Source organism: Arachis hypogaea, chromosome 11 (genome assembly GCF_003086295.3).
Source record: "Arachis hypogaea cultivar Tifrunner chromosome 11, arahy.Tifrunner.gnm2.J5K5, whole genome shotgun sequence".
Lineage (NCBI taxonomy): Eukaryota > Viridiplantae > Streptophyta > Magnoliopsida > Fabales > Fabaceae > Arachis > Arachis hypogaea.
Genome location: NC_092046.1, coordinates 11,244,429 through 11,270,909, shown reverse-complemented (window position 1 = coordinate 11,270,909; position 26,481 = coordinate 11,244,429). Strand labels below are relative to the sequence as shown.

The 26,481-nt window shown below is 38.0% G+C and overlaps 1 protein-coding gene across 1 annotated transcript; it reads left to right on the top strand.

Annotated features, from left to right (window-relative positions):
* The first annotated feature begins 1,997 nt into the window (after positions 1-1,997).
* Positions 1,998-4,759, top strand: LOC112720972 (uncharacterized). Its single transcript, XM_025772065.1, has 4 exons — positions 1,998-2,610; positions 2,949-3,119; positions 3,243-4,408; positions 4,505-4,759. The coding sequence occupies exons 1-4, from the start codon at positions 1,998-2,000 to the stop codon at positions 4,757-4,759; spliced, it is 2,205 nt and encodes a 734-aa protein (XP_025627850.1).
* Positions 4,760-26,481: the final 21,722 nt, after the last annotated feature.

Here is a 26,481-nt window from a genome sequence, read left to right as displayed (position 1 = left end):
ATGACAATGTCTGATCCAAAATTGATTTTGGATTTGTTTTTGTTCATGATTCAGTCTTGTTTAAATTTGTGTGCTTGTTTTTGAACTGAGTTTATGTGTCGCAATTACTATGGTAAATTTCGGTTCATTTCTGAGTTAATTGTGTCGCAATTGTTACGTAATTTCAGTTCATCTAAGTTAATTGTGTCGCAATCCATTATGTAATTTCGGTTTATCTCTGAGTTAATTGTGTTGCAATCATTATATAATTTTGGTTCATTTCTGAGTGAATTAACGTGCATTTGGACTCGTTGTCTTGCACAATTCAAAACTGTTTCTCCTCTTCTTCTTTTTCTTCTTCATCTTTTTCTTCTTATTTTATTTTCTCAAAATTCTTCTTGATTTACTCAAATTTAACACAATTTCTAAGTTTATGTGTTAAATTTGAGTTTAGCTCTTGGACAATACCTTAGAAAACCAGTAAAATTAAATAGAAAAAGACATAACAAGAAATAATGAATACACTGAATATTTTTCAAGTATTCTACAAAGACAGGAAAAAAAAGTATTTCACCAACCTTCATAACCCAGAAAATGAAATCTCCCAAACAGTTCTGATATGAATTATGAATTTAATATAAGATACCATGAATATACTCCTTTTCTCTAAAAGGCCTTTTTTTTTTTAAAAAAAAATCTTTTTATCTATTGTAGTTAAATTTTTCTCAGTTGAACTTGAAATCCACATGCAAAAATCTCTAAGTTCATGTTGGAAATCTTTTATTTTAACATCTATTGCTTCTCAAACCTGCAGATTATTTACCATTGTTCTCTTCTTCTCTTTCTTTCTAAGTTAATTGTGTCGCAATCATTATGTAATTTCGATTCATTTCTGAGTTAATTGTGTCGCAATTGTTATGTAATTTCGGTTCATTTCTGAGTTATTGTGTCGCAATAATTATATAAATTCGGTTCATTTCTGAGTGAATTAAGGTGTATTTGGATTCGTTGTCCTAAACAATTCAAAACTCTTTTTTCTCACCTTCTACTGCAATTACAGCAATAACAGCAGTAACAAAAGAATGACAATAAGGAGAAAACACGCGAAAAAGGAGAATGAAAAGGAGAAGGAGCAGGAGTAGGAGAGAAGGAGGAGGAGAAACATAAAGAAGAAGAAGAAGAAGACGATGACAATAACGTAGTGCGTGTAATCACGTTCTTTTTAATGAGAGTAATTTTTGTTAATGTTAGATATACTTGGTTAGACTTAGATGACAATATTACTTGAATGTGTAACAAATATGATAAAATATATACATTCATCTATATTATAAAGTATTTTTTATTACTTGTTTCTTCGTCTATTTGTAATTAGTTTCAAATGTCTTTAGATAGATTATGAATGAGATTTATTTAATTTAAAATTTTTTTTGAGACTTATGTAATTAATTGCTTAACTGAAAAATTTAAAAGTGATACGTATTTTAAAAAAAAAATTTGTATATGAGCTACAAGAATATTTTGTCTCTAAAAAGCAAATTTGCGGCTCATTAATTTAAATATGGAAAGCATTTTGGTGTATTGAGTGAAAATGGAGCAACTGTGTGTATTACAAATAGATGGACGTGTCAGATGAAGGGGTAACACGCAGGTGGTGTGGTGCCTTCAACACGTGAGGGGCGTGGAGGCTAGGTGGCATGCTGTGGTTGAGCCACCTAAGCAGCACACAGGGGGCGTGCTGATGTGGCAGAGTTTGGTTGGCCAGGAGGTGCAGCACGAGGGGGCGTGACGAGTCAGCACGTGGGGGGCGTGCTGATGTGGCGAAGAGTGATTGGTCCAAGTATGCAACACGTGGGGGGCGTGATGACTCAGCACGCAGGGGTGTTCTGACACGTGTCAAAGCGTGATTGGTTGAGGCAGGCAGCACTGCTCTATATAAGGTAGAGCTCGAGAGTGTTTTCCATATTGAGTGAGATTTGAGTGTGTTGTGAGGATTCTTTGAGGCTGTTGTTGGTGTAATGGAGGGCACCGCAAATTTGGTGGTGTATCGCAACGGTGAGATAGTACGTAATACTCATGAGAGAGTGAGGTTTGTGTCCCAGAATCCGTTTTCGTTTGTGGTTCCATGCACGATGACGTTAATGGAGCTGCAGAACAGCCTCTGTCAAAGCATGGATAATGGTACGTTAATGAGAGTGAGCAGAATTCTGTACCGGAATCCGGTTGTGGTTTTTGGTGGTCTAATACAGTTTGATGCCATGCCGATCACTGATGAAGCGAGTATACAGAAGATGTTTCAAATTCACCGGCAGACTCAGATGCGACACCCACAGATTGAGGTGTACGTTGATTTTGAAACTGTAGAGGCAGTGGCGGTTCAGAATGATATAGATATACATGATGATAGAGATGTAGTGTACCAAGGAATGAATAGTAACAGCGAAGATGACTTCGAAGCCACTTATGAGGCCGGCGACGAAGATGAGGATGGTAATGTGGGAGTTAAGGCAGCAGCAGAGAATGTAGTGGTGGGTCCGCCGAGCAGTCAACCGATGGACGTTCCACCTTTTATGCGTGAGTTGGATCTCGAGGCCATGCATTCCCCCGAGTTTCCGGAATATACAAACATAGGTACGTGGTGACTAAATAATAATCTTTTGTTAGTTTATACGTTCGTTTGAGTAATAAACAGTTGTCTTAATCGGACCGGACCGGCCGGTTCGATCGAAAAACCGATGAACCAAACATTAAACCGGTCCGGTCCGTTAATTAAACCAAATAAGGAAACGAACCAGTATGAATCGGTGAAACCGAAAATGAACCGATGAAAACCGGTCAAACTCGGTAAACCGGTCTAACCGAACCGTTGAAAATTAAAATAGCTGAATATTCTTAAAATGTTAGTAAAGATATGTATTTTAAATTTTAACTTTAAATTTTTTTACTATTTTTTAATTTTGTTGACATAGGCATTGCCGATGCTGAGGACGGGGAGTTACGGATTGGAATGAAATACAGTTCTAGAAAGTCGATCGTCGCAGCAATTAGAAGTTTCACTATTGCTAAAGGAGTTGACTATGAGGTGTATGAGTCTGAGCCACAGACGTTCTATACAAAATGCAAGATGTACGGGCGTGGATGTGACTGGCTTATCTGAGCTAGCTTGATACGGAGAAAAGGTTGTTGGGAGATACGAAGATACAACGGTAGGCACACGTGCACGGTCGGAACGATTTCACAAGATCATTCCAAGTTGGACTCAGATACAGTTGCTGATGCTATAAGGCCATTGGTCGAGACGGACCCGTCCATCAAGGTGAAATCTATAATTGCGGAAGTCCAGTCAAGGTTCAACTATACCATTAGTTACCGAAAGGCTTCGTTGGCAAAGCAGAAGTCCATAGCCAATGTTTTCGGTGGTTGGGAGGATTCTTACCAAGCCTTGCCATGGTGGCTCTCGGTCATGGTGCAGAAGATGCCTGGTTCAGTTGTCCAAATAGAAACACGACCATTGTACAACGGGAATGAGGAGGCACAAGGTGTAAAAATACTTCATCGTGTATTTTGGAGTTTCAATCCATGCATTAGGGCATTCAGGCATTGCAAGCCCCTGGTTCAGGTTGACGGCACACACATATACGGAAAATACAAAGGTACACTTCTAGTCGCTGTTGCACAAGATGGGAACCAGAACATTGTGCCTATCGCCTTTGCCTTGGTGGAAGGAGAGACAGCTGATGCGTGGCACTTCTTTCTCAGGAATCTGCGAATGTATGTTGTTAGAAAAGATGGCGTGGATATGATCTCAGACCGACATGAGTCAATACGGGCAGTAGTAAATCGTTCCGGTGGTGAATGGCAACCTCCAAGAGCATGGTGGATGTTTTGTATAAGACACATCGGCAGTAACTTCTTAAGGGCATTCAAAGTCCCTCACTTGCAAAAGCTTGTTGTCAACATAGGGTATTCAAGAACGGTGGAGGAGTACAATATCAACTATAAGAGGTTGGAAGAGCGAGGCGAGGCATATGCTAGGTGGTGCGATGCCATTGGACTCAGACATTGGGTATTGGCATTCGACGAGGGACATCGATGGGGCCATATGACAACGAACCTTGTCGAGTGCATTAACTCAATGTTGAAGGGTGCCCGTAATCTACCTGTGTTGGCGTTGGTCCGAGCAACATATTATAGGTTAAATGAACTTTTTATGCGGAAGAGTGTCGAGACTCACGAATGCAAGCGTGCTGGATATACGTACTCCGCATTTGCGCAACAGCGGATAGAAGCAAGTATGCAACAGGCTGGGAATATAGTTGTGCACCGCTTTGATAGACGAAATGAGGTGTTTGAGATGCGCGAAATGACTACTGGAAAGGTGCTAGTTGTTGATCTTGCGCGACGGACGTGTGACTGTGGGCACTTTCAGGTTGAACGAATACCATGTCGCCATGTTATTGCTTGCTGTGCTAACCAGCATCTCGATTGGCAGTTGTATGTGCATGATGTGTACAAGATGACGTAGGTTCATAAAGTATATAGGTTTGAGTTCACACCATTAGGTGATCCCGATACATGGCCTGCTTATGAGGGACCCACATTGGTCACAAATCCCGTGCAGCGGCAAACGTCTAAAGGCAGGCCCAAACTGACTCGATACTTGAATGAAATGGACTCACGCGACATGCGTGGTCCTCGGATATGCCGTCTCTGTGGTGCTCAGGGTCATAGTCGGAGTAGGTGTCCTCAGCGTGCTGGACCGAGTGGTGCTAGTTCGTAGTTTAATATTGTCATGTTTGTATTTTTTAATTTGTATTTTGTTAGTCGATGCTTTTGAAATTGGACGTGTTTGTATTTTTCAATTGAAGTCTATCCATTGATATTAAAATGGTCACTTAATAAAACATTAACTGATTACATAAGTTAATAAAACAAACATTAACTGATTACATAAGTAAATAAAACAAACATTAAACACTATTTACATACGTTAACAAACCAAACATATAACACGGTTTACATTAAGTTAACAACCAAAGCTCACTTCTTCCCAACAAACCAGTGCAGTCTCTTACGCATAATGCCCGTCTCTAACCGCGATGGAGTATACCTATCAGGTGGATTTCGCTCCGTCCGTAGGTCATATGGGTGACCTCGAACTGAGTCATCCACCCCCGGAGCTCCCGAACCTCCTGCCTCTGTAGGAGTGGCCAACCCACCTGCCTCTGTCGGAGCGGCCGACCCGCCTGCCTCTGTCGGAGCGGCCGACCCGCCTGCCTCTGTCGGAGCGGCCGACCCGCCTGCCTCAGCTGGAGCGGATGGACCGGGGTTGAACGTGTCAACAACTGCGTATGTCCGCTGACGCTGGATAAAACCACTATCACATGACGCACTCTCTGACGTGTGGTCAGAAGTACGACCCCGTAAACCATATCCCATATCTACTGATGCCCTACGTGGATCAGCCGGCACTGACGGTGAAGGGATACCACTAAAATCTGACCAGCCACCCAAACCAGCGTCAGTCCAATGCTGTAGTTGCTGATCTCCGGGTCCGTCACTGGAGAAGTCAAACCAATCATGACCGGAAGGAATGGTAAGTATGGGATCATGATGTTGAGAGTGGTGGCTGTGCTGGGACTGCTGAGAGTGGTGGCTGTGCTGGGACTGCTGAGAGTGGTGGCTGCACTGAGACTGCTGAGAGTGGTGGCTGCCCTGAGTGTGATGGCTACCATGACTGTAGGCCGGTGGCTGTGGTATATAATAATGAAACGGCTCAAACACTACATGCTGAGGTGGCTGAGGGGGAGGTGGCTGTGGGGGAGGTGGTTGTGGGGCAGGTGGCTGTAGATGATGAGGAACGTACACCGTCAATCTCAACAGATGTCCGTAGGAGCGCATGTACCAATCCCGGTACTCAGTCGTCAGTAAAAAATCCCAGGTCGGAAGGGGGTGCAGGTCTCGCAGTCGGCTGTGTCGCCTGTTGGCCCACTCCACTATCCATGGCCCATGCAAAACTGTCCAGTCATGAAGCTGCACTCCGCGTAGAACGATGCAATGCTGGTCAACTGGAATATCCCTTGGAATATCCCTGGTCAACTGGTCAAAACATTTAAATAACTCATCATATGTCAAACATCCATCATGAATATAACACATAACTAAAATAAGACTTATTACCTCCTGGCGACTGGTATCTCAGCCGGTGGAAGCGTTTGTCTCGGTACGGGAGCAAGACACGGCATTTGCTCCCATGCCCAAACAAACAACAGATTCAGAAGGCCATCCATCTCCTTTGTATCATATCGTGATGCACGACATAGTGCTCTGTAAAGATGTGCCAGACATGCTGACCCCCAACTATAAGTATGGATCCACTCGAAATCGCGAAGCAATGGTAGATATTTCACATGGGCATATGCGGTCGACTTGTCCGTGAATAGAGTCGATCCTAACAAACAGAAGATCTGACATCTGACGTATCGCCTGATGGACTCCTCAGTGTCCAACAGCTCTGCGTCTCTAATACGTCGAACCCAACCCAGCTTTATATAGGACTTCGCATTCTGACTGACTAATGGCACACGACCGAATACCGCTATGCCCTGACTTTGAACGAAGTCGTTACTACTATCTGTCCATCCACTGACAGGCTCTCCATCAATGGGTTGGCCGAATATATTAGCGACATCCTCTAATGTCATTGTAACCTCACCGATCGGCAATACAAAGGTGTGGGTCTCAGGCCTCCACCTTTCAACCAGAGTAGCTAACATGGGGTGAAATTCTCCTATGACTCCAATTCTAGAGACGTGGTAGAATCTCGTGGCACGTAAGTAGTTCTCCACCATCGAATTCCGCAGATCCAGTTTACGCACCAACAAATTCCTGTTAGGCTGCATCAACAAAGATATCTGTTACATTAATTAAATAATAATCCTTATAAATATATTAATAAACATTCACATATTTATTTTAATATCTTATTTATTAAAATATTCAACATAGCTTATATATTTATTTATTTATTTATTTATTAAAAATTTAAATTTCTTATTTATTATAATATTTATTTATTAATATACGTATATTTATGTTAAAAAAGTCAACACATTTTTTTTAATATTCATAACAACAAAAATTAAAGAAAAAAAATAATTAAAAAATTACATAATATAAAAACTATTATAATATTTATAAAATATTTATAAAATATTACGAAGGAAGGAGTAGTAGTATTAAGGTTTATTTTATAAAAACTATTATAATATTATTAAATATTTATAAAATATTTATAAAATACACACAATAATAATATTCTCATTACAAAATATATATACATTAAAAAATATAAATACATAAAAAATAAATAAACTTTAAACACAGAAAAAAAAATTAAAGTCTACCAATTTACATAAATGGAATGATCCAAATAGTTGATAATATGCTCTTCAGATGCTAAATAATTACGTACCATTTTTTTTTAACTCTTAAACTAAAATTTTTTTCTTTCACCGTATAAACTTAGCTCACTAATACTCACTATTACTCTTCAATACTGATCACTATCACTCACACTCTCCTACACGGATACACTTCTTTCTTACCTTCTCTCTTGTTTTCTGCTTTCTGTGTGAAGCCTAGCCATGGGAGAAGAAGAGTGAATATATATGCCCATGGAGGAGGACACTTGCGCTGGTTCCCGGAGGGGGGCTGTCCCCTGCATGCAGGTAGGCCTGCACCACGCCCCCCGCGTGCTGCGTCAGCAGTATTGGAACTCCGCAGGCGTTCACGGGCTTCCAGGCACCACGCCCCCCGTCGTGACTCACCACGCCCCTGGCGTGACACCACGTCCCTCGCCAGCTAAGTCACCACGCCCTGGGCGTGTTGAATGGGCGCAAGCCACGTCCCTCTCCGGCTAAGTCACCACGTCCCTGGCGTATTGAGGGTGACCTCCACCCTTCGGGAATTCTCCTCTTTAGCCAATATCCGACCAAAACACCACCCATACAACCATAAAAAAATAATTTCTGCAAATTTTGCTGAACATGTTTATCATCATAAATGAAGTCTGATCTCTCATCATGCTATTTGGCAAATGGTCAAATTTGTGGTACAAAGTCTCTCTCATCATGCTATTTGTGGTACAAAGACAGGTCAAGAAAAATAAAAGCAGCAAGTAGCTAGAAAGAAGTAGACAGATGCAACTATACAAGATAGATAATACAAAGTTAAAGTTTTGGTCCAAGGAGGTATTTTAATTAATTTAAACTCTTCTTTTCTAGCGTGGGTCATGTCTTCGTATAGCCACAAAGAAGATTTCCCCGGCAATCAAACATATATAAATTAGGGTTCTTATATGTCCATTAGTATGTTAAGTTTTTCTTTTTTTTTTTTTTTTTTTTTTTTTTTTTTTTTTTAATATCAGGGAGCGAAAATTAAAAGAAATATTAGTAAAATTTTTTATATGCGAAATTTTTTTAATGAGTGTAATTTTTATAATATATAGGGTATTATTATAAATTTCTTTATACATTTTAAAAAATTATAATTTTTATCATTTAGTATACTATTTTTATTATTGTCCAAATTTTTAGTTCAGTTCCGTTCATTTTTCGTCAATAATTTTACTTGTGTGTATCTTGAATGGAGAAAAAGACTCTTCCAAAATAAAATCAGAACAAATTGAACAAGAACCAATTAAAATTTATAGAACATGCGAAATAAGAAGACTATTGTGACATATTGATTATGTCATGACATGCCATACTGTATATTATTTTATTTTGTTAGCGAAAATGGAGAACCATCAATATTTTAAGAGGCCGTAAAAAATTCATATTCTTCTTTTATGGATGACCACCACCATGTAAAGAAAAATAGAAGTACCACGCAAAAACAAGACAAGGAAAGATGTTTCCATTCCCAGATGGAAGGAAAGTCGTTGGTAGCACAAATGGGTCTGCAAAAAAATAGTCATAAACAAATAGAATTTTATCGTGCAAGATTGGTGGTGAAAGGATTTTTTTCTAAAAAGAAGGTATTAATTTTAATGAAATATTTTTTTTAGTAGTAGGAATTTCTAAAATTGGAATAGTTCTTGCCATAATGCCATATGTGTTATATGTGATTTACTTGTAAAGTAATTAGATATAAAAACTGTTATTTTTTACGGTAAATTTAAAGAAGAGATATATATGCTCTAACTAGAAAGTCTTGAAAAATCTAAAAAAAAAAGAAAATTAGAATACAGGTTAACCAAATCTTGTAGGATGTTAGTACGAGAGATTTGATTCCTCCATTATTATCTTTGATTACAATAGATTTCAGTCATACCATTATATTTATTACAAGAATTCTAATAATAATGATTTCATCATTCTGCTGTTGTACGTTGGTAATAGGCCCTAACAGAGTCCAAGAATTAAAGACTCAGTTGGCTAAAGAATTTGATATGAAGGATTTGATATCAACAAATAATATTTTAGGGATGTAGATTTATTGAGAGAGAAAAGATAGGAAGATTTGGCTATCGCAAGAAAATAACTTGAGGAATGTATTGCGGTGTTTCGACATGTAAGAATATAAGTCAATATCTATCCCACTTTTGGTCAATTTTAAATTATCCTCTTATATCTGTCCTAGCAATGAAGAAGGGATGTTAGAATTGTCTCGATTACTATATGCATCTACAATCGAAAGCCTTATGTACGTCATGATTTGCATCATACCAAATATCTCTTAATAAGTCAAAATGGTCAGCAAGTTGGCAAATCTATGAAAAGAGCATTAGAATGCTGTGAAGAGGATCTTGAAATATATCAAAAGAACCTTTGATATTGCATTATATTTTAGAATATCTGAATTTACCATCAAATGATATGTTGACTCAGATTATGCAAGCAGGTAACCTTGACAAAAGAAATAAAGACCACTATAGGTGATGTGGCAGGAGATGTAGTAAACTAGTTATTTAAATTACAAGTTATTGTAGTATTATCAACTACAGAAGCTTAATATATAGCAGTGATTGGTGCGAAAATTCTCTCGGTATGTTAAAAAACAATCTCACTAAGTAACCAATTAGTTTATGGACTGCAAAAGAAGCCCAACAAGAAAAAACAACCCTAAATTAAGAGTAATCCTAATCTCACTTTCACTCTCATTTATAGTTAAAAAAAGAAACAACGCTGCATCACCTCCCATCATCAGCAATCGCACATCCTCTTCCACCAGCTACAACCGCGGGTCGTCCGCCGTCAACGACGCATCACCTTCCGCCACCTGCAGCCGTGCATGACGTCCCGAATGTGGTAATGCAAACCTCTCTTCTCTACTTCTTCTTCTTCTTCTTCTTCTTCTTAGAGTAGTCCTTCTGGCAGTTTTTGACCATCAATGGACATCGAAAAGCTGAGGTGGACTGATTCTTGCCACGCTGGCATATCAACGGCTAACTGACGTGGCAAACAAAACTTTTTTACTTGCAATGTGGTCCCTTTCTCTTTTTTAAACCCTAATCCTAATTTTTTTTCACTAAATTCTCTTCCTATTTTTCAACCCTATTCTCTACTCTCACTCTTCCAAATTCAATCATCAATACAACCACAAATTTTTTCTGTATTTTCTAGGATTTTTTGTGTTCATCTATCTTCGATTCACCTCATCTAGGATTTTTAGTTCTTTTTTTTTTTACCTAAATTTTCTCTATTCTTCGTACTCAGCAATTGGATTCCCTTCCAATTTTTATTGTCTCTTCAGCTACGACAATCCTTTCTGATTTTGTTTTGGATTTTTCTGCATTTTTTATCTCATCGAAAAAGGTCAATTTCTTTTGTTCGAAAAAAGTATTTTCTTCAACCCTGTTGAGGAAAAAAACTGCGAACAACGCCTCAACGAACACTGAAGAAAGGTGCTGCGGTAAAAAGAGCAAAGACCTCCCTTGAAAACAACCATAATGACAACCTTGGGCAAGAGTCTGAAACTACGGAAGTGGTTGTGAATAATCATGAAGAAAAAGAAAACATAGTTAATGATGAGAAAATTGTTTTTTTTTTTTAGGAGAAGCTCAATGATGTGAAGAACAAAGAAGAGGAGGTTAAGGAGTCCATAGATGAATATGAAAAAGATGAACATTTAGCTTTCGGGGATAACTATCTTGAGTATGAACCTTTAGAGGGGTACAATGGAGTTGATTATGATGAAAGGGAAATTGAACAAACCAAGCATCAGGAGGTTGGAGATGAATTAGAGGAAGATAATAACTTTTTTATCTAATCAAAATTTTGGTACACTGAAATTTCATTATTTATTCTATTGTATAAGAGGTTATTCCAAAAAATAAATCATGATACATCACTAAACAAATTTCCTTATTTATCCTATTGTATCATAGGTTATTCTAAGAAACAAATCTTGATACATCACTAAATAATTTTTCTTATTGGTTTAGAGAATATGTCAGAGTACATCTAACTGACACAACAAATTGAAAACTAGTTGCACTTAGTTGAGACTCAATGAATAAGAGCACAAGCTACCCGATATACAGTGTTAATGGATATCGGCTCCATTATTTACAATGATTGGTGGGAAAAAAATAGATAACACTAAAGTTTGGGTTTGTAGGGATGCCGGCATTGGTCATTCTAATTGGTATAGTGTGTTGCACCATATGTAAACCCCGTTAAATTAGTAAATAATTAGTCAATAAATTAATTTTTAATAAAGAAAATTAGAAATATGAATATTATATTAAATTAGGATAGAACTCATCAAAATGATAATTTTGACACTAATTTCAAAGAATTCAGCCCAAGATTGACCGGACCCAAACCGAGCCCGTGGGCCCAACCGGCCCAGCACTTAAATGAGCCAAGGCTCTTCTTCCTCCCCACTTCAGCAAGAACACGCTGAAAGCATAAACAGGGGAGAGAAGAAAAGAAATTTCCCTAACCCCTTACGTTACTTCAAATCACCGTATCTTTTTCATTCGAGCTCCAATCGCCGCACCGTTTGCTGCCACGCGACCATCGTGTCGAGCTCTACGATTCTACTGGAACAATTTCATAGGTAAGCTACTTTATTTCTCTCAGCCTTTCCTTCCCCCAATTTTCGAAAATTATGTAGTGGTGTTGAATTTCTTTGCTTTTTGATGTATTAGGATCCAATTAGCTTGAGGAAAGCGTTCACTCTTGCTTATACGAAGCTTGGGTAAGGTGAGGATACCATAACTCTATTCAATTTTCTGAATTTGTGCTTTGGGTATTAAACTTGGGTGTACATGTGTTATGAATATGTATTAGGTTGTGAATAAATAATTGGAACTTGAATTTGTGGATGTTGGAACTTGGTGGTGGTTGAGCACTAGTGTTTTATTGAACCTTTGGGGCTGTGTTTGTTTTGCTAAGTTGCCTTGGTCACTACGTGGAAACCGGTCAAGGTATGGTTTAGGTTTCTTGCATTTAATATATAATGTTCTGTGAAAATTTAGACTAGATGACCATAGGATAGTGAAGGTTATGGTAGGCTTAGAGAAGTGGGGTTGAATCTATGCCTTCCTTTTAGTTGCTGTTATTACCCTTTTAAACAAATTTGCAATTCTGATTCTGTTTGAACTCAGCAGCGGAAATTTATGAGATAATTTATTTTTGTCTCATGAATATCAGAAAATAGAACACAGCAGAGAAGAGAAAAGCTAACACCAGCATGTATCCTGGTTCAGTTGCCTTGTGCTATGCAACCTACATCCAGTCTCCTCCACAACTATGGAGGAATTTCACTATAGTTAACAGTATTACATACACCAATAACACAGGATTGAACCAATCCTTTCACACTCAAGTTCTAACCTAACTTGACATTGGCTATGCTAATACCTAACTATACCTCTTAGTGCTAACCCAACTAAGAAAGGGATACCTCACAGGTACAAGATACAAGACATAAACACACCTAAAGAAATCTAAAAATAACTCTAGGCTTTTCTCTCAAGTGTATCACTCAGCCTTTTTCTACTCATGGCTTTTACTTGAGCTTTCTCACAATGCCTTTTCTCACAAGAAATTACAGAAAGATAAACATAGAAAAGTACATTACAATCTGTAAAAAATGAAGGAGATTGACTTCATCAACAGCCTCTGTGCTATGCGAAAAACCAGATTAGCAAGCCTCTGATTCAGTTCTTCATACTGGCGGAATGCACCTTTGATTAGGTTACACTGTCCAGTTAGTTAAACTTCTTCAAAGAGCTCTCTCAGAACAAAACCTCTATTCACTGGTTTTCTCTCCTTACCTTCTGAATGAACAGCAAGCTTCTTTTATCTTCTTGCATGTTGCTGGGTTCTTCTTCCAAAGTCAGCACCTTGAGCCTTGAGCTTCACCAACTCACAGATTCACTTTTTCACCTTAATCCTTAGAGAAGAAACTTTCCCTCTGACTTCCTCATCTTGACCGAAAGCCACAAAGCAGTAACAATAGAAATCTTCTTATGGTCAACTTGATCTTAGCCATTGAAAAACTACTTGGTCCCCAAGTATCACTTGTGACCGTAGATGTGAAGCAGAATAGGGCAGAGAACAACTTTCCCTTGAATGCCATTTTCGGATAGAGCAAAGAGTTGGGAAGAAGGGAAGAAGATTTGATGCAAGCAAGATGAGATGGATTACCTTTAACCTAAGCTTGATTTGGTTTAGATTTTCTGCTTTAGCTTCTGTGCTTCAAGCTTAGATTTTCTCTTTCTTGCTTCTTTGGTTACTGGCTTATGGAGGAAGCTTTTCTTCTCTTTCTCTTTCTTACTTTTTCTGAAGTCTTGATTTGACTTGATTAGAGAGGAGAGGAACGTTGCTTTGGTTGGAGCAAGATGGAGAGAATTGAAATCAATTTGGGCTTGGATCGGGTATCCATTAGCTTGGCCCGTTTTGATTTCTCAGCTTTGAATCCTTTTGGGCTTTGTTTATTTCATTAACCCATCACTCTTGTTTTATTTTCCCTTCCATTTGGGCTGTAAATCAGATTTTGGCCTACAACAGTTTTATAAATAATTAGTAATATGCAATTATAATTAATCAAGACTAATTATTTATTTTCCCAAAAATAATGTTTGTCATCACTAATTAATTTAGTTAATTTCTTAACTCAACAATCTCCCCCTTAATGACAAACATGATTTAAGCAATAAGCAAAAGAAATGAGTTTGAGTAAGGTTTAGAAACTCCCTTTGATTTTTGTCATTTGCTTTTATGTTGCTCCCCCTTTCTTTTTCAAGATTTGCTCCCCCTGGATTTATGCTCTTCTCTTCTTTCCTGTTTACATATGCTTTTATGGAACCAAACAGATGCTATGTACCAACCAAAAATATAGCAAACAGTGATAGTTTTAATGGCCAAAATAGAGCTTTAACACAACAGGGTCATGGTCAAGATAGCAACATATAAAGTAAGTTTTCAACCTCATTCACAACAGTTCACAACATTTGCAAATATTTGCAAATCAAGCTTTTAAAATCTGCAGCAGTCAAACAAAGTCCTAAAAAAAATAGTAATCTGCCAGCCATTGCTCCTATTACTCCCCCTTTTGTCATCAAGGGTTGATAATAAGCAAGATCCACAAAAATATCACAATAAACCCTGCAAGAAAGATTAGTGCACAGTCCAAATAGCTAACTAAACTACCACAGGTGCAGCAATATCTAGAGTTATTACAGTTATCCAAAATAAAACAGTTCAAAAGTAGCTAAAGAAGCAGAATTCATGAGACAAAAAGAGAACAGCAGCTGTAGTTTTTATGAGACAAATTCTAGGCATCAGAACCATTCCCCTCTGAAGCAGCTTCCTCTTCAACATCAGTGGCAATGTCTTCATCATTGTGAAGGTTATCAATGAAGGTTATCAATGAAGGTCATAAGCACAGCCACCCTATCCCTTGATTTCTTCAGAAAGTTCTCATGCTTGCTAGCTAGTTTCCTTTTTTCCTTGCTCATGGCAATCAAGTGATTTGATTGGGAAAAAAACTCTTGAGCGACATCCTTGACCACATTCAGCAGAGTGGATTTATTCCCTGTGGAAATGGAAGTACCCTCGGTGGAAGGAGCAGGAGAATCCTCAGGGACAAAGTCCTCATCTTCATCATCTAGGACGACTCTTTCAGATCTAGTGGGTCCTTTGTTCTGTTTCACTGAACCACCTCCCTTTAGATATGAATGTCTATTTTCATATTTCTCATTGGTCAAGTCAACACCAAAATACTCAAAAATGCAAGTTAGAAACATGCCATAAGGAAGAGCTTTGTCCTTTTCACTTCTAACAGAGTCAAACATGTATCTAACCATCAAATATGCAAATGAGATTTCAGTTTTGGTGAGAAGGGCATATAAAACAAGAGTATCAGTGTAGGAAACCCTTTGATATGAGCCGCTTTAAGGCAGAATAATATGATTGACTATTCGGTGCAGTTGAGCACGCTCATATCCTAGGGCTTTGTGAGTGGGTGTAATGCCATCTATTAAGGAGATATGTTCACAAATACTAGCCAGGGCATCATTGTAAGAAACACCAACTCCTTCATCCCACTTGACTGACGTGTAGGCACAGGGCCCAACATCAGTATACTTCAAAGCATCACTGATGGTCTCATTGTTTAAAACGATATCTCAGCTCTTGACATACGAATGAGCAGTGCCTTCATGATAAGTCATGTTTGCATAAAACTCTTTGACCAACAAGGGATAAACAGGTTTTTTGATGTCAAAAAGGTGATTCCAGTCCATAAAAATTAAGTTATCAACAAAAAGAAAACATTTTCTTTTCAAAGATGGCAAATTAGCGAGAAATGAAGGGCATAGGGTACGATACTGGATGACTCCCTCATAAAAATTATTATTCATGGCAGATTTGAATCTATAAGGATTATAGTTTGAATGAGAGGTCAAAAAGTGAGCTTTGTGATCAAAAGGTCCAATTTCTGGTTCTTTAACGTTTTTGAGAGGGACTCGTGTGTTACCTCGTTGAGAGCGCATTGGAACCGATTTGGATTTTGGTTGTGTTGGTTCGGGAATGGGTTCCTCAATCGCCGGACGTTTGCCTTTGGAGGAGCTAGGCTTTGCTGAATTCGGTTTTGAGGAGCCAGGCTTGGAAGGTGTGGCCTTTGGTGGTGGCGTCGGCTTGGCAGAGGCAGGAAACCTTGGAGTGTTTTTGGTCCGAGCCATGGGGTCACAACGAGGAGGAGAGGTAGGAGGAGAAGGAGAAGGGGTAAAGGTGCGGTCTTGAGAGCGAGTGGAAGGCTTTGTGGGTAGCTTGAAAACCTTTTCACGAGGAGCCCTTTTTGCAATGGTTTTCTTCCTCATTTGGTTAGTTTCAATCTTTTGAGGGAAGAGAAGTAGTAAAGTGAGTGGGAAGAAACCGAAGAGAGTGTGGAGAAGTTATGGAGGGAAGAGAGGGAGTGTTGGTAACCGTACCCAAAAGCAAATTTCTAAAACCATGCAACTGCATCACCATTTGAAAAGACTTGAAAAGACATGACCTCATACAAGAAAGGTTTTATTTGATTTAAAATTAAAATAGGAAGTTAATTTAAAAAATTGAAAAACAATAAAATTAACCTGAAACACTTTTTGGGCCAAAATTAACTCCACTTGAAAACCTTTTGGGTCCCAAAACATTTAGTGAAAACCTTTTATGAAACACACAAGTCATCAAAAATAACAAACAAGATTGTAACATTCATGTTAGGGCCTTGAAGTGATATGAAATTAATGAAACACATTTGGACCACTCTTGATCTGATTATTGAGGTTGGCTCAGATTGAGGTTCATTTGAAACAAGCCCAGAACACGCTGTTTTGATGGAAACGTTCATCACCTGCCCAGAATTGTCTCATGCCTGTTTATGAGACAAAAAGTTCCAGCAAATACATCAGCATTTTTCAAATAAAGAATCATAACTCAAAATTCCTAGACAAGTCCTAAGCATGCAGAATCTATCCTCAGCTAATGGTTTTGTAAAAATATCTGATAATTGCTCCTCTGATTTAACAAATTGAATACTAATATCCCCTTTTTGGACATGTTCTCTTATTGAGTGAAATTTCACTTCAATATGCTTAGTCCTAGTGTGCAAAACTGGATTTTTAGAAATATTAATGGCACTCATATTATCACACATTAAGGGAATATTTTCAGCATTTAATTTGTAATCAGCAAGCTGCGTTTTTAACCATAAAAGCTGAGAACAACAAGAAGAAGCAGCTATATACTCAGCCTCTGCAGTAGAAAGGGCCACTGTTGGTTGCTTCTTACTTGACCATACATTTAAGGACTTCCCAAGGAAGCAACACAAACCAGAAGTGCTCCTTCTATCAACTCTATCACCAGCAAAATCTGCATCACAATAACCAACTGCAGAAAAATCATCAATCTTAGGATACCAAAGACCAAAATTAGATGTGCCATGAACATATCTAATGATCCTTTTAACTGCAGAAAGATGTGACTCTTTTGGTTTGGATTGGAACCTAGAACACAATCCAACACTTTGCACAATATCGGGTCTAGAGGAAGTTAAGTACATAAGAGAACCAATCATTCCTCTATACCTAGTCTCATCAACATCTTTCTCAGTTTCTCCCTTATCTAATTTAGAATTAGGATGCATGGGAGTTCCCATGGGTTTGGCATTTTCCATACCAAACTTCTTAACTAATTCCTTGGCATACTTTTCTTGATGAATGAAAATACCTTTTTCAGTTTGTTTAATTTGCAGCCCAAGGAAGAAATTAAGTTCACCCATCATACTCATGTCAAATTCACTTGTCATGAGTTTTCCAAATTCAGAACAAAGGGATTCATTTGCTGATCCAAAAATAATGTCATCAACATATATTTGGACTAGAATAAAAGAATCATTAGAGTTCTTAATAAATAGAGTTGTGTCAGTGGTGCCTCTTTGAAAACTATTTTTCAAAAGAAAAGAGCTAAGTCTCTTATACCAAGCTCTAGGAGCTTGTCTTAAACCATAGAGAGCTTTAGATAATTTGAAAACATAATCAAAATGCTCTTTATTTTCAAAATCAGGAGGCTGCTCCACATACACTTCTCTATCTATCACTCCATTCAAAAATGCACATTTCACATCCATTTGATATAATTTAAAACCACAATAAGCAGCATAATCTAAGAGAAGTCTTATGGCTTCCATTCGTGCAACAGGGGCAAAGGATTCATCAAAGTCTATTCCTTCTTCTTGATCATATCCTTGAGCCACTAGCCTTGCCTTGTTTCTTGCAATGCTACCATCTTCTCCCAACTTGTTCCGAAATATCCACTTGGTGCCGGTCACTTTCTTTCCACTTGGTCTTGGAACCAAAGTCCATACTTGGTTCTTTTCAAACTCAAAAAGCTCATCCTCCATAGCTTTAACCCAAGAGAGGTCACTGAGTGCTTCCTTGACGTTTTGAGGCTCTATTTGTGAAAGAAGGGCAATGTTTGATCCTTCATTTGCCTTTCTAGTGGAAGACCTTGTTTGCACTCCATGAGAGATGTCCCCAATGACAAATTCCTCAGGATAATTCTTCAAGAATCTCTATTCACGAGGTCTGGTGGACTTGGAGGCAGATTCAGTCACCAAGGGATTCTATGTGCTGCTGTCTGAAGAATTTCCTTCAGATTCATGAGACAAAATGGAATTGTCTCTTGAATTTTCAGCATTTGCTGTTTTTGGTTCAGCTTGTCCAGAATTTTCTTTTCCATGATTCTGAGCAGTTTCATCCTCCTTTTGAGCTTGATTTCCTGCATCACAGTCTTCCAAAATGCTTTGTACCAAGTTAGTATCACAAAATGTAACATGTATGGACTCCTCAATAATCCTAGCATCTTGATGAAAAACCCTATATGCTTTACTAGTTGTGGAATATCCTACGAACAAACACTCATAAGCCTTTGGATCAAATTTACCCAAATTTTCTTTGTTATTTAAGACAAAGCATTTGCATCCAAAGATGTGTAAGTAATCTAAGTTTGGTGGGTAGCCTTTCCAAAGTTCATAAGGGGTTTTCTTCAAAAATTTCCTTATGATTGTTCTATTTAAAATGTGGCAAGCTGTGTTAACCGCTTCAGCCCAAAGGAATTTTGGAACATTACTCTCACAAAGCATAGCTCTTGTCATCTCTTGTATGCTTCTATTTCTTCTTTCCACAACACTATTTTGTTGTGGTGTTCTTGGACAAGAGAAGTTGTGAGATATTCCAAATTCCTCACAAAAGGATTCAAATAAATTGTTTTCAAATTCAGTTCCATGATCGCTTCTTATAGAAGAGATTTTCAAATTCTTTTCATTTTGAATTTTCTTGCAAAAGGGTTCAAAGACCGAAAAGGCTTCATTTTTGTGTGCAAGAAATAAAACCCAACCAAACCTAGTATAGTCATCCACAATTACTAAACCATAATGTTTACCACCTAGGCTTTGAGTTCTTGTTGGACCAAATAAATCAATGTGTAGCAACTCAAGTGGTCTTTTAGTAGAGATGTCTTCCTTTGGTTTAAAAGAACTTTTTGTTTGTTTTTCCATTTGGCAAGCATCACAAGTGATGTCTTTGTCAAACTTTATCAAAGGAAGACCTCTTACTAATTCTTTCTTTACAAGTTTGTTTATATGAAACATACTTGCATGGCCCAATCTCTTGTGCCATAACCACTTTTCAGATTCTTTAGAGTGAAGACAAGCTACATTTTGATCTTTTAGTCCATCAAGAGTAAGTCCATACATATTATTGAAGCGCTTGACAACAAACATCACTTCATTTGTCTTTTCATTAACAACACAGCATTCAAGCCTTTTGAAAACAACTAAATATCCTAAATCACACAGCTGACTTATGCTCAAAAGATTGTGCTTTAAACCACATACCAAAAGTACATCATCAATAAAAGTAGATTACTCATTACCTACTTTTTCAACAGCAATGATTTTACCTTTACCATCATCTCCAAAGGTCACAAAACCTCCATCATACTTATTTAGTTTGATGAAGTAGGTTGACCTTCCAGTCATGTGCCTTGAACATCCACTATCCATGTACCACATGTCCTTTTTGTTCTTGGATGCTAGGCAAATCTGCATGATGAGTTTCAAGTAGCCTTAGGTATCCAAATTAATTTGGATCCTTTGAAGTTAATCCATCTTGGTTGCCCAAGTGCATTGAAATCGCAAACAACATTGTAAACTTTGTTTCCTACAACTCTCTTTTCAATGAAGCATTGTGCATATGAGTGACCAAATTTCTTGCAATTAATACAATGATTTTCTGGTGTGTGTTGCTGAAACTGATGTGAGTTGTATTGCTTGAAATGATTAAAGTTTTGAAATTTTCTGGTTTTTGGAGGAAAAGCATTTCTTTTAACAAACTGATTTTTATTAAAGTTATTCCTCTTTGCAAAAGCATTTTCACCAGAATTTTTGAACATTTTTACTTTTCGAATATGAGGTTTTGTTGTAAAATGGTGGTTTCTTGAAAACAGCCTCATTTTTCGAAATGTAACCCAAACCTGGCCGGTTAGAACTCGGTTCAGTTCTTGGTGAAGGCTTAGTTTCACTTGTGTATACTTCATCAAATTTTTCTTCAATTGTTGGAGTATTTTCAATACCAGATTTGTTTGATATGGTTTTGGTATTTGATGAAGAAGCCACAAACTTTATAGAGGAAACATTAGAAAATGCATCTTCCTTTGCTATGTAGCCTAAACCAGATTTTTCAAACAATGGTCTTTGACTTGCAAGTAATTTGTCCAAGTTACTAGAACCTTGAGCAAATTTTGCTAAGTCACCATTCAGCCTTTTAATCATATCATTTAATCTTTTATTTTCAGCAATTAACTCATGTGAAGGATCCACAATGTGCTTTCCTTTTAATTTTCAAGTTCAGATTTTAGAAATCTGTTTTCTTCAATGATGTCCAAAGCACATTCAGTTTCCTTCACTTTTTCTTTTAAAAATTCATTTTCAGCTCTTAACACATCTCTTTCAGATCTGCATTCATTGTATTTGTCAAGAAGTTTTGAGGTGTTTAAAGTGAGGTCATCAATGATAACATGCAAGTCCTCAATGGTCAAATCATAATAGTTTACCTCATCAAGATTGTTGTTTCCAGCCATGAAGCAGTCTTTGTCATCTCCTTCAGATTCTTCCTCTTCATTTGATTCATTCTCAAGATCCTCCCAAGCTGCCATGAGTACTCTCTTCCTTTCCTTCTTGCCTTTATCCTCCTTTTTGAGCTTTGGACAGTTTGACTTGAAGTGTCCAGCCTCCTTGCAATGATGGCATGTCACCTTGCTCAAGTCTATCTTTTGCTCCTTTGAACTTGAACCCTTGTATTTGCCCTTGCTTTTCATCATCCTTCTAAATCTCCTAGCAAATAACAAAAGCTCGTCATCTGAAATACCATCACTAGACTCACTCTCTTTTGGTTCTATTTGTGACTTGAGGGCTATTCCCTTTTCTTTGAGTCTGTGTTTGTGTGTGTGGCTTCATAGGCAATGAGTTTTCCTCTCAGCTCATCATAGGTTATGGGCTTATGTTGTTACTCTCGGTTAGGACAGTGGCAGTGTTTTCCCACTCTTTTGTGAGGCTTCTAAGGAGTTTTCTCACCAAGGTTTGTTCTGCATAGTTTGTACCCATAGCATCAAGGTTATTGATTATGATTGAGAATCTCTCAAATGCTTCATCAATGCTTTCTCCATCCTTCATGCTAAACATCTCATACTCTTTTCGCAGCATATCAATCCTCGTTTCTTTGACTTGTTTAGTGCCTTCATGTGTAACCTGGAGTTTTTCCCAGATTTCTTTGGCTGTCTTGCATCTAGACACCTTCCGGTACTCTTCAAAGCTGATAGCACAGTGAAGAAGGTTGATTGCTTTAGCGTTCAGCTCTATCTTCTTCTTGTCATCTTCATTCCATTCAGCTTCTTCTTTCGGAGTCATCACTCCATCAGCACTTATTTTTGTTGGGATCTTGGGACCACTCACAACGATCTTCCATAAGTTGTAGTCAATGGATTGGATGAAGATCCTTATCCTTTTTTTCCAGTAGAAATAGTTCTTTCCGTTAAAAAAAGGTGGCCGGTTGTTTGACTGGCCTTCAGTGAGGGTGTAGGCAACTGTGGTTGTGCCCAGATTGTTCGCCATTGGATCTTTGCTCCATGCGGTTAAGCTTGATTCTTGAGACCTTAGCTCCTGATACCAATTGAAGGTTGTGGTAGGCTTAGAGAAGGGGGGTTGAATCTATGCCTTCCTTTTAGTTGCTGTTATTACCCTTTTAAACAAATTTGCAATTCTGATTCTGTTTGAACTCAGCAGCGGAAATTTATGAGACAATTTATTTTTGTCTCATGAATATCAGAAAACAGAACACAGCAGAGAAGAGAAAAGCTAACACCAGCATGTATCCTGGTTCAGTTGCCTTGTGCTATGCAACCTACATCCAGTCTCCTCCACAACTATGGAGGAATTTCACTATAGTTAACAGTATTACATACACCAATAACACAGGATTGAACCAATCCTTTCACACTCAAGTTCTAACCTAACTTGACATTGGCTATGCTAATACCTAACTATACCTCTTAGTGCTAACCCAACTAAGAAAGGGATACCTCACAGGTACAAGATACAAGACATAAACACACCTAAAGAAATCTGAAAATAACTCTAGGCTTTTCTCTCAAGTGTATCACTCAGCCTTTTTCCACTCATGGCTTTTACTTGAGTTTCTCACAAAAAATTACAGAAAGATAAACATAGAAAAGTATATTACAATCTGTAAAACATGAAGGAGATTAACTTCATCAACAGCCTCTGTGCTATGCGAAAAACCAGATTAGCAAGCCTCTGATTCAGTTCTTCATACTGGCGGAATGCACCTTTGATTAGGTTACACTGTCCAGTTAGTTGAACTTCTTCAAAGAGCTCTCTCAGAATAAAACCTCTATTCACTGGTTTTCTCTCCTTACCTTCTGAATGAACAGCAAGCTTCTTTTATCTCCTTGCATGTTGCTGGGTTCTTCTTCCAAGGTCAGCACCTTGAGCCTTGAGCTTCACCAACTCACAGATTCACTTTTTCACCTTAATCCTTAGAGAAGAAACTTTCCCTCTGACTTCCTCATCTTGACCGAAAGCCACAAAGCAGTAACAATAGAAATCTTCTTATGGTCAACTTGATCTTAGCCATTGAAAAACTACTTGGTCCCCAAGTATCACTTGTGACCGTAGATGTGAAGCAGAATAGGACAGAGAACAACTTTCCCTTGAATTCTATTTTCGGATAGAGCAGAGAGTTGGGAAGAAGGGAAGAAGATTTGATGCAAGTAAGATGAGATGGATTACCTTTAACCTAAGCTTGATTTGGTTTAGATTTTCTGCTTTAGCTTCTGTGCTTCAATCTTAGATTTTCTCTTTCTTGCTTCTTTGGTTACTGGCTTATGGATGAAGCTTTTCTTCTCTTTCTCTTTCTTACTTTTTCTAAAGTCTTGATTTGACTTGATTAGAGAGGAGAGGAATGTTGCTTTGGTTGGAGCAAGATGGAGGGAATTGAAATCAATTCGGGCTTGGATCGGGTATCCATTAGCTTGGCCCGTTTTGATTTCTCAGCTTTGAATCCTTTTGGGCTTTGTTTATTTCATTAACCCATTACTCTTGTTTTATTTTCCCTTCCATTTGGGCTGTAAATCAGATTTTGGCCTGCAGCAGTTTTATAAATAATTAGTAATATACAATTATAATTAATCAACACTAATTATTTATTTTCTCAAAAATAATGTTTGTCATCACTAATTAATTTAGTTAATTTCTTAACTCAACAGATAGGTTGGAATGTATATGTATATATTTATTGCTTAGTATCTTGTTGAGAAGTATGTTTTGGTTTGATGCTTGTTGACTAGTTGGTGATGCTTGATGACTAGTTGGTGATTTAATGAATTGTTGATTAATGATTTGAGGATATAAGCATATAAGTTTAGAATATGTGAGCTATGGTTTTGGTTGATGGATTTGGGAAGTGTATGTGTATTATTGTTGATTTGAGGTACGATTTATTATGGTGGTTATTTTGGTGATAAGGAAGGATATACCATGTTGACAATTGCAGGTTTGGTGATGAATGGAATGGGATTTTTCAATGAAAATGAGGTTTGGGAAGTTTGTAAAATTTTGGTTTTGGGCCAAACTTCGGCGAGTTATAACTTGGCCTCCGAACCCCCAAATGATTTCAAACTTATTTTGATAAAAACTTGGGTTCGTGAAGTTTATGCCGTTCAAAGAACGGATGAAAAACGATTTAAAAAATGATTGAGTTATGCACATCGGAAGTATTGGTTTGGAATATGTAAATTCTGCAGCTTTCTACTTAAACAGATTTTTGGAAAACGTACGTCCACACGTACGCGTGACCCATACGTACGCGTGGCATGGAATTTTTGACTGACCTCCTTATATGCGTATGCGTGACATGAGATACTCACCTACGCATACGCATGATAAGGGGATGCGCGCGCGAGCTGCCTTTTTATACTCCCACGCGTATGCATGAATCACGCGTACGCGTGGCCCCTATTCCAGCAAACATGGTTTTCTGAGTTTTAAACCCTATTTCAAAATCCTAAACCTCTATTTTCATTCTTCTAGTCATAAATAATAGTATTAAGTTTGATAATCAAGTGAAGTTAGGAAATGAGGATAACTTGGAGGTGAATTAAAGCTGAAAAAGTGATGAATTGACTATAAAATGTTATGAATGATTATGTATGATACTTGGCTTGAATAATCAAATGATCTGAGATATGAGATTCCCTGGGTAAAGTACCGTGGCTTGCCACCATGTGTACCAGGTTGAAACTCGATACTATGTTGACCCTACGACGTAAGGGTGACCGAGCACTTATAAATTTTCGGGAATGTTAACCCCCCCATTGAGCAATTATAATTATTTGAGAAAAAGCTATGCATAGACTCTTGGACATAGACTCTTACCCTAATTCATCTTTTCTGTTTCACCTTTCACCTCCCCTACTTTTTCACCACAGTCACCTCGCACCCCTGCCCCTTTCAGCCTCCGCTCCTTGTATCATGTATTCTTGATGACGAAGAAGCATCGTACCACGCCTCGTCGCCTTACTGCTCCACGTCTTAATAAGCAACGCATCGCACCGCCTCTACTCCCTACAGCTGCGCCGTCCCTCTGTTCCCTGCAACCGACGCCGCCGTTGCACCTTCTTCTCCCCTACATCACGTCGCGACCGTGCTCCTCACAAGCAACGCTACCATTCGTCCTCTTCTCCCTTGCATCGCACCGCATGTTCAAGACGAGGAAGTTGGTCATCTTCTCCCCTGCATTAAGCTGCGTCTGTGCTCCCCAGAAGCAATGCCAACGATCGTCCCGAATCCTCCCTTGTGCCACGCGTTCCTGACGATGAAGAAGGCAAGCCCCTATTTCGCACCACTTGAAGAATCAACGCAGTCGCTCATCTGTCCTGTGGGAGTAATGGATGCTTCTTTTCATTTGAATGTTTCTTTTGTGCTTTAGTGGATGTTTCTTTTATTCTCATTCGAATGCTTCTATTTTGCATTGGCAAAATTTCTTTTAAGCATTTGGATGTTTCTTTTGTAGCATTTGGAGGTTTCTTTTCTGCATTAGGATTCGACGCTGGACCTTGCAGAAACGGCGACACGACGATGAAGCAGCGTTGCAATGGCATGTTGCTCTAGTTCGCAAGGAGTCCTGCATCAATGGCGGAGGATGTGGCGGTCTACAACAACGATAGGGCGTGTGAACTCCGGTCGGGGCTTGGAAGAGAGGAATTAGGATTTGTGTGGATGTTATTTGCCTAATTATTCAAAACCTAATTAGTATTATTCAAATTCTGATTTTTAAAAAATTTTAAAATTAATTATTAAATAGAGTTGTTTAAGTTGGCCAGTTTAGGTGTTGGTCCCCTATATTTTTTTTAGATAAATAAGGCTAATTACTAATTTGGTACCAAAAAGATTTAACCGCTGACAAAAAAAAATCCTAAAAGATAATATCGAAAGAACCAATAAATATTATTTTTTTTAAGTAACAAACAAACTTTTATATTTAGCAAATGGTTTATTTATATTTTTGTAGAAACATTTAAATAAATATTTAGAAGGTGCACAAAAGAATTCAGATCAAAATATGATCTCTAATTTTTTTTTAAAAAAAATATGGTTATTCACAATAATTTATTTTTTCAAAAAATTTACTTGACAAAAAATTATCAAATTTTAAAGAAGAAAATGTAAGGCCCACATCGGTTGGGAGAGAAACGAAGCATGCCTTATAAGGGTGTGGATACCTCTCCCTAGCATGACGCGTGACGAATGGATTTTTGACGGTTTAGAATTTCACAAATGAATTCTCGTTGCAAGTATAGTTCCTAAACCAAACAATAATCCTTTCATACAAAAGATTGTTTGTCACAAGTAACAAACCCCTAAAAT